We start from the raw sequence: 19,968 nt of genomic DNA, 5'->3' as shown, positions 1-19,968 counted from the left end.
ACGAAGGCGCGTTTGCGCATATTTGTTAGTTTAATACTGATAATGGTTTCATGCGTTCTAATCAGTCATTGATTACATAGGATTATTTACTGCAGTATTGGGTTGTTCGAGAAGTCAATACCCACAACTCTTATTTGTCAATATCATATGACCATGACTATGACTATTTTTCAACGAGATGTCAACGATTCTGAATATGATCTTAATATTCAGAATCGTTGACTTTTTTTCGAGGAATAGTAGCTCGGAACTCAGATGTCTGATTAATATATATATATATATATAATATTAAATTCAATTTTTGATAAATGCATGACATATTGCATTTGACGGAAAGATATGAATTATTTAAGAAGTGGATAATTTGGAAGTAAACTCGTTCTATTCGCACCGCCAGTTCCAATCAAACTCCATTACACGCTTTGAAATAAATCTTATCGTATTGATCTGGAAACGTAAAAGCGTGGACCGTGAACGTATTATTCTATTGTGATATTTTCACTTAATTAAGCAGCCTACTCGTAGATCAAAAACTTAACACTTTTCTCTGCTCTCTTCAATACAAAATTTGCTTTGCTCCCTTGAATAAGCTCCTACTAAATAGTTTATTAATTTTCCGAAATCTTTGTCCTAGACATTACTTAAATCAGATAACTGGATTTCGAATTACGATTTCTTGAAAAAAGGTCGATAGCTATTATGAAAAGTCAGTTATAATTCGAATTTGTCATACATATGGTTGGTGTCAGTCAGACCGGACTGAGTAACATATTTCGAGGAAATCGAACTCAAAGTTTGAAGCTTTGCAGTTTTAGTAGCTTTCAATCATTCTCCCCAATTGAAAAATATTTTTCATAAACTTGGTCCACTATGGCTGAACAATCTGATGATGAATTCATAATACAGTAACGTCTCGATTACATCACTTACTGTGTGTTCTCGTTTTTATCACTCTCGAATTCATCACTGAAAATGTTTCGCTTATATCACGTTTTTCGAGACATAAGAAATAATATGAAAAGCTTAATTCCTCGTTAATCTACTGAACCAAACATGTGAATTAAGCTGAAAACAATATTTTATGCATTCGTGCCAATTGTAGTGATCAGCAGTATTCACGGTGGTTATGGAAAATTTCTCACTGCGTAATTTATAGGGTATATCACTTATTTCATTTGAAAACCCATAGTATTGCTTTCATAAGTTCAGAATCAACAAATGTGGGTTATCCTGAGGAACTTGCCTTTTCATTGCGTGAAATGAGATGCCAGATATACTTGAAATTTTGACATATTTTTCATTTTAATAATAAGAATTTATAATTTGTTAGCTTGACGAAAAAGCTGGGCATTTTCATGAAACAAAATTGTGAGCAGTATAAAATAAATAAAAATATACTGAATAAGGTAAAATTCTATATATTTTTTTCCAAAATATATATTTTATTAAGGCACATATGGCGTTAGCCTGACGGGGCCGGGAGTTCAATATTTTGACAATTTTTGTCTTACGACTATGATAGTAATATGGCGATTGGCTCGAGGTTAGTATTACAAAGATTCTCATAATTGGGATGTTGCAGTCTCCAGTACTCTGTATGTGTGGCCGACACGGGATACTTCCTATTGGGGAGCAACTGATCATTAATCAGCGACGCCCCCCTAGTCTGTACCTCATATCAATCGTGGTGCATCTCTCTTGACTCGAGGAATCCAGGGTAGAATAGTCACTGGGCGGTACAATCTTCAGCTCGTGTAGAGTTGTCATGAGCGGTACAACCTTTGGCTCTTGTTGAATGTTCAGTGGCCTGCACAACCTTCGACCTGTGTATCTGTAGAGAGTATGTGTATGTATTGCCGCGACTAAGTAAAAGTTTATCGATCGGATAGGAGGGATATAATACATGGATACAACGGAGGAAACATCATTAAACGTTGACATGGGCGTATCTGAGGAACAGGTATAGATGAAGCAGAAATCAGGATCGCGGCTACATTAGATATCCCGGACGGGTATAACCGATTGTCTGCCTTGTGCCCTCAATGCTCTGGAAAGCTGAGAGCAGGCAGCATGGAACCGGATACACGACCAGACAACATGCTCGATGTCGTGGTAGCCATCGCCACAATCACAAGATTGTTTGCTGCGATAAAGATGCGCGTTTAGGTCGTAGTGATTGGACATAAGCCGAGATATCACGCGAATGAAATCACGACCTACATTCAACCCCTTGAACCATGTACTCGTCGAGACCTTAGGGATAATCGTGTGTAACCAACGGCCGAACCTTATTTTCACTCCACAGCGCTGCCAACTTACGAGCGTGAAGCAATTTGCCTTTCAAATAGTGTGCCTTCTGATGCACCCACCTTAGCTAGCGAGTTCGCTTTCTCATTCCCCGGAATCGAGCAATGAGAGGGAATCCATGCTAAGGTAATATTGAATAATTTTTCGACCAAAACACTGAATAGATGTCTTATTCTTGTTATGATGAGCGTTTATCAACTTTCATTGAGCGGATTGCCTCTATTGAGCTGAAAAAATAAAATAATGGATGGGCAATGTTTCAATGGTCCCTAGTGCGTAGTATATCTCACCCAGTTCAGCGACATACACGGAACAAGGATTTTTGAGTTTGAAAGAGGCACTGGAATTTTCATTGAAGATGTCGAAACCAAACCCACCTTAAGGCCCTCGTGAACAGATTATTCAGGGTATCTTGCAACGACTTTTGCAGAACGACGGGATTAGTACCCGTGATGGAAATAACTCCATCGTCTGCAAATTGTCTCAGCGTGCAGTCTCTAGTTAGACAATCATCCATACCATTGACGTAAAAACTGTACAAGAGGGGGTTTAGGCAGGAGCCTTGCGGTAGGCCCATAAAACTGTAACGAGAAGATTTCGAAATAATATCTTGAAATGCTTAATGCCATGATGATATAACTATAAAATCAATATCACAATTGATTGTTTAGAGCAGGGGTTTTCAGATTTTTTTTATGGCAGAGCACTTTTTATAGCAAAAAACTTTGACGGAGCACCTGCATTTTGCAAACAAATTCTATTTGCATTGACATTACCCAACTGGGAACAACTCTATTTCGGTTGCGCGTCGCAGTTACACTACATCCCGTAGTAAACAAGATAAATCAATATATGCCCAGTGAAATCAAATTAAAGAATATTTTTCTTCAAGGTGGGTTTTCGCGTAGCACAAATTTCCCGCGAAGTACCATTTGAAAACCCCTGGTTTAGAGCAACCCCTTGGTTTCACTATCATTTTATATAAGTATTATTTAAAATTATAACATAATAGGAAAAAATCCAACAGCACTACTCATTATCGATTGTGTTAGATGTTCGCTTAGCCTGAGCATATAGAATTTAATCGTTCATCAATGACTATAAAATATAATCAAGTATAATGTAATTTTCCTTCAATATATTACAAAATAAAGTGTCCGAAATTTGAACCGAACTTTTTACCTACGATAGTTGAAATAAGTGATACAACAGTGTGAATTTTCAGGCCTATTTTGGATACAAAGCGTAGATTCATATAACACGCCAAAATATTTTGAAATCTTGTATAAATAATACACATGTTGTTCAACTACAGACCAGCAGATAGATATGAGGGAAGTTGAATATTAGTAGACAATGTGCAACTGGATGAAATTCTAACAGAAGAAACGATGAACCCTCCCTATGTTGCCGTGTATTTTGGCAACTCATCAGCTCCCGGTAAAAGTAAGCCTCACTTCACACCTGCATTGGTCAGTCCTGCAGTCCTAGGATATGTTGTGTAAAGAAATGTACCTGCGAAGAAGTTGATTGAAATGATGAAGCGCCAAAAAATTGAGGAAAGAAAAAGGGTGAACTGAGTTAAAACTGAAAGAAAAAGAAATCCAAACATTAGCTAAGTTGAGGAAGCTGGAAGAACGGATGGAGCAGAAGGAAAAACTCGAAGAACTGAAGAAGGCAACAAAACCATGCAAATCCACGAATCAAGAAAACGAAAATGATACAAAGGGATAATGACAAAAAAGACGAAACTATGTAACAAAAATGAAGAATAAAAAATTCAAGCTCTGTGACTAACCTTAAATTATTGTTTTACTATGAACAACAAATAACTTGAATTCAAATATATAATTATTATTTAAGCAATATAATGCTTACGGTATTTGAAACCATGAAGCTACCACATAAAGAAACATCAATAAACGACAAACATTTGAGGGGGAATAAAAGAAGGGGTAAACGCTTTCAAATATTATAAGGAATGTTGTTGAAAATTAATTCAAATCAACAAAAAAAAAACAAGTGGTAAAAGTTCTATTACAAGTTTACAAGCCATCAATGGCTGTAGACAATTTTCAAGACATTCGTGTGCATGAAAGGTTGCAGCACCCTTTTATACAGGCCAAGTCGTTGTTATTTTCGTATGTTTGATCATTTTATTGCATTAGCAATTGTTCAAAAATATAAATTGAGTATGTAATATAAATTGGCATGTGAAGGTTTTAGAGAGCAATAAATGTTTCTATGGTGAAATAGTGACAAGCGTTGTTAGTCCATTGTCTTTGGGCGAAACAGGAAATGGTTTTCTAGGTGATAAGACGCATATCTTCTACTATCTTTACGAATCAAAATGGATCGCCGAATGTATTGGTAAGAACGAAACTCGAGGAAGGAATTGTCCGATTTAGGGCTGTCTTTATTCTATCATATTTTCTGTTCAAACATTTATTTCATGTAGCGGAGGAACATGTTATTTGCAAATGGTTGAAAAATCTTGAACGAGAATTTTGTCTGAAAATAATCTGATATTATAATGGCAAGTTATTGTAGAAGTACTAAGAATTTTAAAGTAGAAGGTAATTTGAATGGGTCGATTAGAAGAGCAACCAATGAACAATGCCTCCCCCCTTGGGCGATTTTTCGATTATCAGAAAACTTAAATTTTGAGATCTGCGACAATAGTAAATGAAGTCCGAATGAGCAATTATTTTGCATAGGGTATTTTATCGTGCAAATGAACATTTCGCAGTAAGTCCCGTATGAAAAATCGAAATGACGATTTCCGCTGGAGCCATAAACCATACGTTTCGCCTCGTATTCCTAAAAAAACAATCAAGTCCCAGAATGTCGATTATTGACAAAAAAGTTTTCGATACGACAATAGATCTCGACGTTTCATGCAATTTGAAGACAATTGGCATAATTTTTTTTCGAAAACCCCGATTTCTTTTACTCAAACTTTGACGGCTGCGCGACACCAGTAAATGAAGTCCAATAGAGCTGATTTTTTGCATAGGGTAGTTTTTTGTGGGAATCAACATTTTTAATCATGTTTCCTTCGAAAATTCAAAATGGCCATTTTCATTGGCACTCTAATGTCAAGCCGTTGTTGGACTCTCAGTATCCTACACTAACTATTTGGTTCTGTTGCATGTTGGAGTGCACAATTGGGAAATAAACACAGAACAAATTCATCGTCAATGCAACGCACTAACAACATAAATATCGATGAGGAACATCCTAGTATTTTCATGGTTTCGGCATAACAAACAAAAATCTCTACTGAGTGAACACACATCACTATATTGCATCACTAGGTATTCCGCGTCAGCTAAACCCAGGCAAGGATACCTTGTTCATCCAGGTAAATTATACAAAGTCTATGTCCAGTAGCCGCTGGGATTATAAATATCCACTACAGATACATTTTCTCCCAATTTTGTGAATAAACCACAACGGAATTTATTAACTCGCCCTGAGCGGTCGACACATCGTATGGGACATAAACAAAACACATATAATGCCACCATCAGCGAAATAGCGAATTGCGAATTGTAAAGTGATATAAGAATTTGAGAATCGCACTACTGCCCAGCTTCATCGTCCACTGTATAATTTAAACTCACACCAGGGTTTATTCGCTAAGATCATAACTTCTGCGTAAATATTTCTTCCGGGTAAATATTCCGAATTGTAACGAATTGTAACAGTTCGGCTGAAAAGTTCATAAGGTTGACGTCTAAATGGCGCCTCTTGCAAAAATTTACTTGACTATCACAAAGCACCATCTTTCAAAATTTGTGTCAAAATTTGACAGTGACAGTGAGTGACATCATTGAGAGTGAAACAACTTTTGTTATTGTGAAACAAATGGAAAATCACAAATCAATGAAAACGACGGCAAAATTGTATGAATTGGGCTTCGAATTGCTTCCGCATCCACCGTATTCTCAAGATCTGGCCCCCAGCGACTATTTTCTATTAGCAGACATGAAGAGAATGCTCGCTGGTAAGAAATTTAAGACCGATGATGAAGTGATTACCGAAACCGAAGCCTATTTTGAGGAATTTATGTTGAAAAATAAAATTGAATCTTGCAAAAAAAAAAAATAGTTTTACTGTGTTACCTTATAAGTTCTTCAGCCGAACTGTTATATGTCCAGTATTGGTTCTACACATTTCATCCATTCCTCAGCGAACGCTTGTGTTGGTGCAACTACGCAATGTTTGTTTTGATTTTGTAATACGAGGGGTCCGCATATTTCTCTATTACAAGAATCACTATTAAGGAGTAACAGCTTGTGAACACGGGAATAAACCGGCACACTGTTATTGGAAATTCATTATCATAACATGTTTTGTCAGGTCAGTTTGAACAGTATACTATTACTAGCCGAATTATTACTATATATATATATATATATTACCTTACTATTGGTACTACATAGACTGTTTCACTTGTATATCTACAAACAATCGAGTACGCACAATGCCACCAACAACAAGAAGTTCTTCGCTGGCACCGCAAACGAGGTTGAGATCTCTGCGAGAGATGTTTAACGATATCTGACGATTTTTGGACACCGTGGAAGAAGACACAACTGCAACTCGTGTTTCAGTAAGATTGGATAAACTCGAGGAATTATGAGAGAAGGTAAATGAAGCTATCATTGACATCGAAATGCACGACGACTACACCGTGGAAGACGATACGTATTCTATGCAACGATCCGATTTTGGAAATCGGTATTATGAGGTGAAATCGATATTACTCGAGAAGATGAATTGAAAGGCGGATCTGGTACGAATGCAATTACTCAAGGGCTTGATGTGACGCAACAATCGACTATCGATCACTTTCGTCACAAATCAAATTGCAAACATTCGATGGTAATATTTCTGAGTGGTTGAGTTTTAGAGACCTATACCTGTCGTTGATACACCATAAGACCGATTTACCAAACGTAGAAAAATTCCACTACCTAAAGGTTTAACAGTGTTTAACAGGAGCGGCAAAAGCGCTTGCGCAACAGGAAATTATCAGATAGCGTGGGACATGCTGATGAAACGTTTCAACGAAAGCAAATTACTGAAACGTAGACAAAATTCAGGCATTGTTCAAGATCCCAACCCTGGTGGTTGAATCAGCAGAATACAAAGACCTACTGTTGTTGGATATTTTGGGTTCCAGGTTGGACCCAGCTGCAAAGGAACAGAATACCACCAAGGACATGGTTGATTTTCAGCAACGGCGAATTCGAGTCCTCAGCTCTCTTCCATCTAGGGGACCCGGAACTAGGCTTGAGGCAACACGAAAGCAACCACTTACACGAGCGATACATAATGCAGTGCAGACTACCGAGCTTCGGTGTATAGCCTGTTCGAACGGGCATCTCTTGTATCAGTGTCAAAAGTTCAAGTGCATGACGGTAACCTCCCATGACCAGTGTTGCCACATTTTAATCTGTACCAGAGGGGTTAAAAATCTTCCTCATCTGTACTTTTTTTTCCACAAAAATCGTTATAAATATTCGTTGTAGAGAAAAAAATTATTTATTAGCATAAAAAATGCCGTTCTGAATCATATTTCGGACACTTTGTTATAATATTTTGAATTGCTTAATGCACTGATGATATAAATATAAAATTGATATCACAATTGCTTATTTAGAGTAATCCCTTGGTTTCACTATCATTTCATATAAGAAATACATTTGAATTATAACATAATCGGCCAATATCTGACAACACTACTCATTATCGTTTGTGTTTGACTTTTGCTTAGCGTGAGTAGGTAGAATTTACCCGTTCATCAATATTTAAGTACCGTTCTGAATCATATTTCGGACGCTTAAGGCATATGATGCAGAAAACAGATCTAAATTTTATGCAGAGGTATTATTTGGTTGATATTTTTGATAAATTAGTTCAATATACTTTTAAGCTTTCTACTTTGGTACCTATTCTATTAAAAACATAAAAAAATCATCGAATAAAATGCTTTTCAAATGAAGCAAATAAGAATCAAACTTCGGACACTAAATCAAATTTCGGACAGATTGAATTCAAATTTCGGACACTTTTTTTTTGTAATTTTTTGGACGAAAATTACATTACACTTGATTATATTTTATAGTCAACTGCGGAACACTTACCAAGCAATCACAGTAAACTATTAACGATGATGAGAACTGATGAAACACGGGAGAAATTTAAATATTTTTTGAACGGGTAAATTCTACGTGCTCACGCTAAGCAAACGTCAAACACAAACGGTAATGAGTAGTGTTGTAAGATTTCTGCCGATTATGTTATAATTCAAATGTAGTTTTCATGTGAAATGATAGTGAAACCAAGGGATTAATCTAAAGAAGCAATTATGATATTAATTTGATAGTTATATCATCAGTGCATTAAGCATTTCAAGATATTAGAACAAAGTGTCCGAAATATGATTCAGAACGGTATCTCAAATGGATCACGATACGCTTATTTATTATTTTTAGAAGCTAAACGCAGGCAAACGATAATATCAAAGTCATCAAATTTTTGAAGCCACCAGCTATGCCTACCGAGCTCAATAACAAATTACAGAAAAATTACAGCGCCTACTCACCTCGTGTCGTCGAACATTGCATCGATCTTCAGTTTATAGATCGAGTTACGACTCACACTCGAGAGCGTATCCAGCTGGTCTGCGTCCAGCAGTCGGAAGCCGGACGAGACGCTGGATCCGCGCCGCGGTCTGCTCATTCGCTGCGAGTTGTTGTCCATATTGTAGGTCACCATCGTGGTACTTCTCAGAACTCGATCGTAGTCGATAATTGTTGTTCATTAATTCCCACCAAGTGCTCCTTGTGTTCACTGCTCTCTGCTCACTATTGCTTCCACTGACCGACTTTCGACTGCATCGCGTCTTCGGGTTCGTCATCCGTGGTCATTGCTGTCTCTTGTGTGGGTGGCTGGAAAGCGCTCCTTTACCTGTGGCTTATGGTGGATTATGATTGCTTTTTTATTGCTACCGATATGCTTTGTCGATATAAATAAATTTCATATCGTTCGGTGGTGAATATTCAAAGAGTAATATTGAACTGGTTCGCAATTTGACGGGTTATTTGAATCTGCACGCGAAAGAAACGGCTTTTAATTATACTTTCCGTAACAGAACCAAGTAGAAGTTTCGACAGCTTGCTCTAACGGAGGATGATTTGCTGTGCTGCTAATGCTGATGTGTTTTGTTTGTTGCTCCAGTGCTCATTATGGTTCTTACATTTTCCGAGTAGCCAACAGCAGGTGTTTGGTGGGATGCAAAATTGTGCAAATCAGGTGCTCGAGGAAGAAACAATGCAGACGCTAGTATTCCTTGTTTGGTGGTATGTTAGCTATAAAAATGGAATAGATAGAACAAAATTCATTACATTGTTATCATTTTGATTATCGTCAATTGTACACAACTGTTTCATTTTGTCAATGAGGTTTAAATAAATACATGTGTATTGTTCAAATATATATGATTCTATAATATCTTTAGAGATTCACAGCAAATAGGTCACACTCTCATCCCGACATCTCAGTAAATAAAACAAGCTAAAGGTATTGTTCGCTGGAACACTTATAACAGTGACAACGGATATTAAACGATAGCTATAGCAGAAAACGCACATTAAAAAACGGAAAATAATTATTAACGCTGCCATCCTAATGTACAGTGCACAATGGTCCAGGAGGTGCAATTAAGTGGAAATTAGCATTTAGAGCTCGATAGTTATTCTCTAGACAAAAAAAAAGACTTCGACAAAGTTGTTACATATGATAGAGCGCTTATTTTTGTGTTATCAAAAATAGGGTGAACAAAATTGTCGATGGATTAAAAAAATATAACTTTCTTAAATTTATAGATAGCGGTAAATATAGTTGGACAATTTTTTTTTTCCAATTCATTTATTTGTAAGGCTCAATCGCATGAGCTTTGCGGAGCCACTAATTCATGATTTGTTTTTACAGAATTTCAACTTAAATCTATGTTTAGTAGGTTTCGACCGATTACTCGCGGTTTACTCGAGGTTAGAGGGGCAACAAAATAGTTGGACAATGTTGTAGCGCCAGTTTTTTGAGACAAATTTGTAGAACATATTTGTTTTTCTACTATCTCTAGAAATAACCGATATTTTATCCCAAAAATAACGCTCTTTTCATTTGTTTGTCATTCTTTTTGGGGCAATCAAAAACAAACAAACAAAAATTATTGGCGGTATTTGATAGATCATATTTCACTCTACTTAATGTAGAGTAGGATTAAGATAATGACAAGCTCTGCGTCGCAAAATGTTGATATTGATATGCTCTAAAAGTCGTTCGAAGACAGTTTTGATGTAGAATTTGAAATATAGTTGTATTGGGGTAACCATAAAAAGGGGTTTCTTATTCTAATTTTCATATTTCAAATTCTACATCAAAATTGTCATCGTACGACTTTTAGAACATATCAATACCAACATTTTGCGATGTAGTACTTGTTAATATCTTAATCCTGCTCAAAGTTATTGATGGGTTTTTACCGAAAAACTGACGTAAATCTGACGTAAAAATTACTCAAACACAAAAAATAAGATAGTTTGAAAATCAGATATTATATAGAATGAAATTTGTTCTTTCAAATTCCGCCAACAAACATTTTTTATGTTTGCTCCAGAAAGAATGACAAACAAATGAAGAGAGCACATTTTTTGGGAAGAAATATCAATAACATTGTTACTGGAGATATTGACAAGTTCTGTATCGCAAAATGTTTGTATTAGAAAGCTCCAAATGTCTTTCGGAGACAGTTGGCATGTAGAATTTGAAATATAAATGTTAGAGCAAAAACAATTTTTTTTTCATGGTGACCCTAACTCAACTTGGAAAAAAGGCGCGATATCGGTTACTTTAAGAGATATAAAAGACTTTGTTCTGTTCAACTATGTTTACCTAAAGATAAGAAAGTTATATTTTTTATTTCATCGACAGTTTTGGTCACCCTATTTTTGATAACATGAAAATGAGCGCTCTATTATATATAAGAACTTTGTCAAAGACGAAGTTTTTGTCTGAAAAATAACTGTCAAGCTCTAAATTTCCACTTAAATGCAACTCCTGGATCATTGTGCAGTGGGAACTGACACACACATCATAATAAGTGGACGTCATACAAAGTGTTTTGTGAATAAAAAACCTATTGTATGTAAATATGTAAACACAAAAATTGCGTATTAAGTACGATAATGTAAGTAGAACATTTTTTTTTTTCATTTTTAAAGAAGAAATTCGTAATTTTTACCTGCTTTTGTTTTTCAAGCAGAGAAGCTGTCTGAAAATCGGTACCTTGCTGGTACCAATTTTCCATTGAAGAATGAATTCCAATGAATATTTTGAATCTTTAGGACATTATCTAAAGCGTTACATAGCCGTTTTATGATATCTCTTTTTTTCGATTTTTCATGAGTTTCTAAGCAGCGATTTGTAATGAAAAATAACTCATTTTTAACAAAAATGGCAGCCGTTTTAGAATTTTTTTCGAATTTTCAAAAACCCCTTTGTAACGCTTCAGGTAATGTCCTAAAGATTCAAAATATATTAATTGGAATTCATTCTTCAACGGAAAATCGGTACCAGCAAGGCTTTCGTTTTTTTTAGTTTAAAATTCAATCCACAACAATGGATGATAACACACGATGGCTAACTGGAGAGAAATTGTGATCTGAACGAGAAAAACTAGAAAAAAAACTCATCTCCAATGAAGGAAAGTGGAATATTACACATAGCTGACGCAAAAGAAAACTGAACAAACGGGTAAGTTAATGAGAAACAATATGAAGAAAGCGCACATTCAGCTGTACAGGAACTAAAACAGTAAGAATAAGAATAAGAATAAGAATAAGAATAAGAATAAGAATAAGAATAAGAATAAGAATAAGAATAAGAATAAGAATAAGAATAAGAATAAGAATAAGAATAAGAATAAGAATAAGAATAAGAATAAGAATAAGAATAAGAATAAGAATAAGAATAAGAATAAGAATAAGAATAAGAATAAGAATAAGAATAAGAATAAGAATAAGAATAAGAATAAGAATAAGAATAAGAATAAGAATAAGAATAAGAATAAGAATAAGAATAAGAATAAGAATAAGAATAAGAATAAGAATAAGAATAAGAATAAGAATAAGAATAAGAATAAGAATAAGAATAAGAATAAGAATAAGAATAAGAATAAGAATAAGAATAAGAATAAGAATAAGAATAAGAATAAGAATAAGAATAAGAATAAGAATAAGAATAAGAATAAGAATAAGAATAAGAATAAGAATAAGAATAAGAATAAGAATAAGAATAAGAATAAGAATAAGAATAAGAATAAGAATAAGAATAAGAATAAGAATAAGAATAAGAATAAGAATAAGAATAAGAATAAGAATAAGAATAAGAATAAGAATAAGAATAAGAATAAGAATAAGAATAAGAATAAGAATAAGAATAAGAATAAGAATAAGAATAAGAATAAGAATAAGAATAAGAATAAGAATAAGAATAAGAATAAGAATAAGAATAAGAATAAGAATAAGAATAAGAATAAGAATAAGAATAAGAATAAGAATAAGAATAAGAATAAGAATAAGAATAAGAATAAGAATAAGAATAAGAATAAGAATAAGAATAAGAATAAGAATAAGAATAAGAATAAGAATAAGAATAAGAATAAGAATAAGAATAAGAATAAGAATAAGAATAAGAATAAGAATAAGAATAAGAATAAGAATAAGAATAAGAATAAGAATAAGAATAAGAATAAGAATAAGAATAAGAATAAGAATAAGAATAAGAATAAGAATAAGAATAAGAATAAGAATAAGAATAAGAATAAGAATAAGAATAAGAATAAGAATAAGAATAAGAATAAGAATAAGAATAAGAATAAGAATAAGAATAAGAATAAGAATAAGAATAAGAATAAGAATAAGAATAAGAATAAGAATAAGAATAAGAATAAGAATAAGAATAAGAATAAGAATAAGAATAAGAATAAGAATAAGAATAAGAATAAGAATAAGAATAAGAATAAGAATAAGAATAAGAATAAGAATAAGAATAAGAATAAGAATAAGAATAAGAATAAGAATAAGAATAAGAATAAGAATAAGAATAAGAATAAGAATAAGAATAAGAATAAGAATAAGAATAAGAATAAGAATAAGAATAAGAATAAGAATAAGAATAAGAATAAGAATAAGAATAAGAATAAGAATAAGAATAAGAATAAGAATAAGAATAAGAATAAGAATAAGAATAAGAATAAGAATAAGAATAAGAATAAGAATAAGAATAAGAATAAGAATAAGAATAAGAATAAGAATAAGAATAAGAATAAGAATAAGAATAAGAATAAGAATAAGAATAAGAATAAGAATAAGAATAAGAATAAGAATAAGAATAAGAATAAGAATAAGAATAAGAATAAGAATAAGAATAAGAATAAGAATAAGAATAAGAATAAGAATAAGAATAAGAATAAGAATAAGAATAAGAATAAGAATAAGAATAAGAATAAGAATAAGAATAAGAATAAGAATAAGAATAAGAATAAGAATAAGAATAAGAATAAGAATAAGAATAAGAATAAGAATAAGAATAAGAATAAGAATAAGAATAAGAATAAGAATAAGAATAAGAATAAGAATAAGAATAAGAATAAGAATAAGAATAAGAATAAGAATAAGAATAAGAATAAGAATAAGAATAAGAATAAGAATAAGAATAAGAATAAGAATAAGAATAAGAATAAGAATAAGAATAAGAATAAGAATAAGAATAAGAATAAGAATAAGAATAAGAATAAGAATAAGAATAAGAATAAGAATAAGAATAAGAATAAGAATAAGAATAAGAATAAGAATAAGAATAAGAATAAGAATAAGAATAAGAATAAGAATAAGAATAAGAATAAGAATAAGAATAAGAATAAGAATAAGAATAAGAATAAGAATAAGAATAAGAATAAGAATAAGAATAAGAATAAGAATAAGAATAAGAATAAGAATAAGAATAAGAATAAGAATAAGAATAAGAATAAGAATAAGAATAAGAATAAGAATAAGAATAAGAATAAGAATAAGAATAAGAATAAGAATAAGAATAAGAATAAGAATAAGAATAAGAATAAGAATAAGAATAAGAATAAGAATAAGAATAAGAATAAGAATAAGAATAAGAATAAGAATAAGAATAAGAATAAGAATAAGAATAAGAATAAGAATAAGAATAAGAATAAGAATAAGAATAAGAATAAGAATAAGAATAAGAATAAGAATAAGAATAAGAATAAGAATAAGAATAAGAATAAGAATAAGAATAAGAATAAGAATAAGAATAAGAATAAGAATAAGAATAAGAATAAGAATAAGAATAAGAATAAGAATAAGAATAAGAATAAGAATAAGAATAAGAATAAGAATAAGAATAAGATTAAGAATAAGAATAAGAATAAGAATAAGAATAAGAATAAGAATAAGAATAAGAATAAGAATAAGAATAAGAATAAGAATAAGAATAAGAATAAGAATAAGAATAAGAATAAGAATAAGAATAAGAATAAGAATAAGAATTATCTCACGCCTCCACGAAGATCATATGACGACATTTTTAGATCGGGCGTGAACTGGAAACACACACCTGGTCTTGGCTCCGAGAACGGGTGTCGAAAGTGGTTAAGTGAGGGGGTGCGAGCGAGTCAGAGCGCTATATCTCTCCCGGGGAAGGCCTCCCGGGTCATGGAGGCCTTGCCAACCCGCTGTCTCCCGGGCAAAGGAGATACACCCAGAAAATGGAGCTACGTTCACGAAGAATACTCAGAATGCGATCGCCCGAGGAGGGTCCCCGAACTGGAGCTGGTCCTGGAACGGGCGTAAGAGCGAGCGGCCAGCGGCTGGAGGGCGATGTGCAAGAGCGGGCCACCAGCCGGGTTCAACCCGAAGAGCTACCGCCACACGGAAACAGCAGCCATCGACATCACCAACGAAACGCTGCGCCTACGAGGCGTGTTGCGACTGTCAGACGACAGTCGTCCACACTTGTGGGTACTACTAGGCGACGGATCATGTGGACACATGAAATGAATGAATTCGTGATCCGCGCCTATTACATCTGCACTGCTTTGGAGACGGACATGAGCGGTCGCCCTCGAATACTCGCAATGTTCGAGGAAGCGTATCCAGAGTTCGTCGGGAGGCTTGACCAAAACGCGATGAACGCGAGGCGTAGAGCGATTGTACGCAACAATATGCTCTCCCAAACGCAAGTCGACGAGATCAAGCAGCAGGTGCAGAGAGAACTAAGCTCCAGAACAAGCAGAGCAAGCGATGTGTCGAGACGAAGTTCAGTACGGCTGAGCAATTCATTCGCGAGTGGGGCACGCGAATCAGCACCAGTGGAGGCCACAGTACAACAACCCCCTGAGCCGGAAGATCCACAGCCAGATCAACAACTACTACGCGATCTGGTCTTCCATTACGACGAGGCGATCTCACAGTTCCGCGACACGGACCCTTTGTCGCGCCCCAGGATCCCGAAGTTGCAGCATTCCCGCAGGCTGACAAGTGCAGTAAAGCTCATGAACGAGCACGTTCTTCCGCTGCACTTGGTTGATGCTGAGAACATGGAGGAGCTGCAACTGAAAGTTTACTGTGCTGCTGTGGCGACCGCCAAAAGTTTAGGATACCGTATTAGGCCAAGAGGCGGACTGCTCCAACATCTCCGTGAAAGGCGTGAGCCTCCATGGCGAAGGAGATTGGAGCAACGGATCCTAAACAAGCGCGCCGCAATTGGAAGACTGATGGCGTACAAAAGAGGCAGCAGATCGGCGAAATTATGTCGCCAAGTTGCTGTGATCGTGCGGCCTACTGAACTTCGCCAGCTGGGAGCTCACCAGCTGACGGAAAAACTCGACACACTGGTACAGCAATTGAGCGTCCTAACTAAACGGCTGAAACGTTACTCTGACTCTGCAAAGCGCCAGGAACAAAATCGGATGTTCAGAGATAACGAAAAAGCGTTCTACGACCACATTAGCGACGAGAAGCCCGACTACCGCGAAGGTTTGCCAGATATTAGCGATGTGACGAACTTCTGGGCTGGTATTTGGGAGACCCCAGTAGAACATCGCGACGGGCAAATGTGGTTAAGACGGGAGGAGGAGAGTTGTGGTGAAATTGGAGAGATGCCAGCTATCATCGTCGGAGAGAACGATGTCCGCGAAGCCTCGCGGTACCTGAGGAACTGGGCAGCACCGGGCCCCGATGGTGTCCAGAACTTTTGGCACAAGAAGCTGACCGTCGCACATCCAAAGATAGCTGAGTGCTTCAACAAGGTGCTACGTGACCCACACAACCTTCCTGAATTCGCCACCCGTGGCGTCACCTTCCTCCTCCCGAAAGACAGCAACACATTGAACCCATCAAAGTACAGACCGATAACGTACCTATCGAGTCTGTACAAAATACTGAGCAGCATAATTACCGCCAAAGTTTCTGCTCACTGCGAACAGCATCACATCATCGCAGAAGAGCAGAAAGGATGCAGGAAAAATACGCATGGCTGCAAAGACCAGGCCATCATCGACGCAGCCATAGTCGGCCAGGCGGTTTATAACCAGCGGAACCTAAGCATGGCCTATATCGATTACAGGAAGGCTTATGACTCCATACCTCACTCGTTTCTCGTCCGGGTATTGGAGCTCTACAAAATTGATCCCTTCGTCGTTAGGTTCCTGCAGCATGCGATGAGGCAGTGGAGTACGTCTCTGCACCTCAGTGATGGGGAAAATGTGTTGCAGTCTAGAACGCTGCAGATAAAGAGGGGGATATTCCAAGGCGACTCTTTCAGCCCGCTTTGGTTTTGTCTGGCACTGAACCCCCTCAGTAGGACGCTCAATAGAAACGGTCATGGCTATAAAATAAGGTATGGCGACGGCGCCCACGAAGAAGTGACCCATACCTTTTACATGGACGATCTCAAGGTCTACGCTGATTCACGTCAGCGTCTAGGTGTAGCTATCCGGGTTGTCGAAGACATAAGCAGGGACATCTGTATGGAGTTCGGCCTCGACAAGTGTCGCTGTGTCCACCTGCTGAAAGGACAACTTACCGAATCCGGAGGCTACGAGGTCTATGACGGCGAGTTTATAAGAGACATGGTTCGTGGCGAATCCTATAAATATCTTGGATTCCGACAGCTCACCGGGATTCGCCACTCCGACATCAAGACGGAGCTGCGAGACAAGTTCTTGAGTCGAGTGAACTGTGTCCTGAGGACTTTCCTCAACGCGGGGAACAAGGTACGCGCGATCAACACATTCGCGGTTCCCCTGCTGACCTTCAGTTTTGGTGTAGTCAAATGGAGCAAAACTAACCTAGAGGACCTTGAGAGGAGGATGAGGAAAGCATTCAAAGAGGCCGGAATGCACCATCCTCAATCGGCACTGGAGAGAGTTTCACTACCACGCAAAGAAGGGGGACTTGGAATCGTCGACATTTCTGCACTGTGTGTTGCCCAGGTACGACAACTGCGCGAGTACTTCGCAGAACGCGCCAACCAAAACGCGCTATACCGGGCTGTCTGCGCCGCCGACAGAGGATACAGCGCTCTGCACTTGGCGCAAGCGGAGTACCAACTCAACTGCAATCTGCAGACAGTGGAGGAGAAGATTGCAGCTTGGAAGCAGAAGGCAGTGCATGGTGCCCACCCCCATCAACTGGACCGGCCACACGTCGACAAGGCCGCATCTAATCTGTGGCTAACGCGTGGTGAACTCTCTTCAGTAGTAGAAGCCGACATGATAGCCATCCAGGACAGGATAATGCCGACGAGAAACTGCAGGCGGTACGTCTGGCATCAAGACGTTGATGACATTTGCCGGATGTGCCATCAACCAGGTGAAAACATAGAGCACATTATGGGAGGCTGTCCCGTTTTGGCCAACGCAGCCTACACCGAGCGCCACAACAACGTGGCCCGTATTGTTCATCGACAACTGGCGCTCCAATGTGCTCTACTGGAAGACAACGTACCAAACTACCGGTACCTGCCTGCACCTGTCCTGGAAAATGACCGTTTCAAGCTGTACTGGGATCGCACTGTTCTGACCGACCTCTCGATCCACCACAACCGCCCAGATATAATGGTTTACGACAAGAGCGACCGCAAAGTCACCATCATCGATGTCGCTATTCCACTGAACCAGAATCTGGAGGAGACCCACGGTCGCAAAATCTGCAAGTACCGACCATTGGCCGTGGAGCTCAAGGAACTGTGGGGGCTAAGGGAGGTCCCAAGAATTGTTCCAGTCGTTCTCTCTGGAACTGGAATTATCCCGAAGACACTTCTGGAAGCGCTAAAGGTGTTGAACATCGAGAAGGAATTGGCCGGCATCCAAAAGTCGGTCATCCTTAGCACCTGCGCGATTGTCCGACAATTCCTCGGTCAGGACTAAAACAGCACGAGCATGCAGATACGTGCATTCCGCAGAGCCTAGTCCCCCTTTGGCATTCAGAAGCCCGGGGGCAGGTGAAAATTCTGGCTAGGTTCGCCTAGTTAAGAAGTGAGATAAGTCTGCCAAAAGAATAAGAATAAGAATAAGAATAAGAATAAGAATAAGAATAAGAATAAGAATAAGAATAAGAATAAGAATAAGAATAAGAATAAGAATAAGAATAAGAATAAGAATAAGAATAAGAATAAGAATAAGAATAAGAATAAGAATAAGAATAAGAATAAGAATAAGAATAAGAATAAGAATAAGAATAAGAATAAGAATAAGAATAAGAATAAGAATAAGAATAAGAATAAGAATAAGAATAAGAATAAGAATAAGAATAAGAATAAGAATAAGAATAAGAATAAGAATAAGAATAAGAATAAGAATAAGAATAAGAATAAGAATAAGAATAAGAATAAGAATAAGAATAAGAATAAGAATAAGAATAAGAATAAGAATAAGAATAAGAATAAGAATAAGAATAAGAATAAGAATAAGAATAAGAATAAGAATAAGAATAAGAATAAGAATAAGAATAAGAATAAGAATAAGAATAAGAATAAGAATAAGAATAAGAATAAGAATAAGAATAAGAATAAGAATAAGAATAAGAATAAGAATAAGAATAAGAATAAGAATAAGAATAAGAATAAGAATAAGAATAAGAATAAGAATAAGAATAAGAATAAGAATAAGAATAAGAATAAGAATAAGAATAAGAATAAGAATAAGAATAAGAATAAGAATAAGAATAAGAATAAGAATAAGAATAAGAATAAGAATAAGAATAAGAATAAGAATAAGAATAAGAATAAGAATAAGAATAAGAATAAGAATAAGAATAAGAATAAGAATAAGAATAAGAATAAGAATAAGAATAAGAATAAGAATAAGAATAAGAATAAGAATAAGAATAAGAATAAGAATAAGAATAAGAATAAGAATAAGAATAAGAATAAGAATAAGAATAAGAATAAGAATAAGAATAAGAATAAGAATAAGAATAAGAATAAGAATAAGAATAAGAATAAGAATAAGAATAAGAATAAGAATAAGAATAAGAATAAGAATAAGAATAAGAATAAGAATAAGAATAA

The 19,968-nt window shown here is 35.8% G+C and overlaps 1 protein-coding gene across 3 annotated transcripts in view; it reads right to left on the bottom strand.

Moving 5' to 3' along the window:
- LOC129777071 (uncharacterized) overlaps positions 1-19,968 on the bottom strand; it is a 183,357-nt gene that overhangs the window by 69,045 nt on the left and 94,344 nt on the right. For all 3 annotated transcript variants that reach the window (XM_055783137.1, XM_055783135.1, XM_055783136.1), the window contains one exon: positions 8,924-9,689. In XM_055783137.1, coding sequence (XP_055639112.1) covers positions 8,924-9,096 — 173 coding nt within the window. In that variant the 5' untranslated portion in view covers positions 9,097-9,689. The remainder of the gene's footprint in view (positions 1-8,923; positions 9,690-19,968) is intronic.

Source organism: Toxorhynchites rutilus, chromosome 3 (assembly GCF_029784135.1).
Source record: "Toxorhynchites rutilus septentrionalis strain SRP chromosome 3, ASM2978413v1, whole genome shotgun sequence".
Classification (NCBI taxonomy): domain Eukaryota; kingdom Metazoa; phylum Arthropoda; class Insecta; order Diptera; family Culicidae; genus Toxorhynchites; species Toxorhynchites rutilus.
The sequence above is the reverse complement of the archived record's forward strand: the minus strand, read 5'-3'. Positions and strand labels throughout refer to the sequence as shown.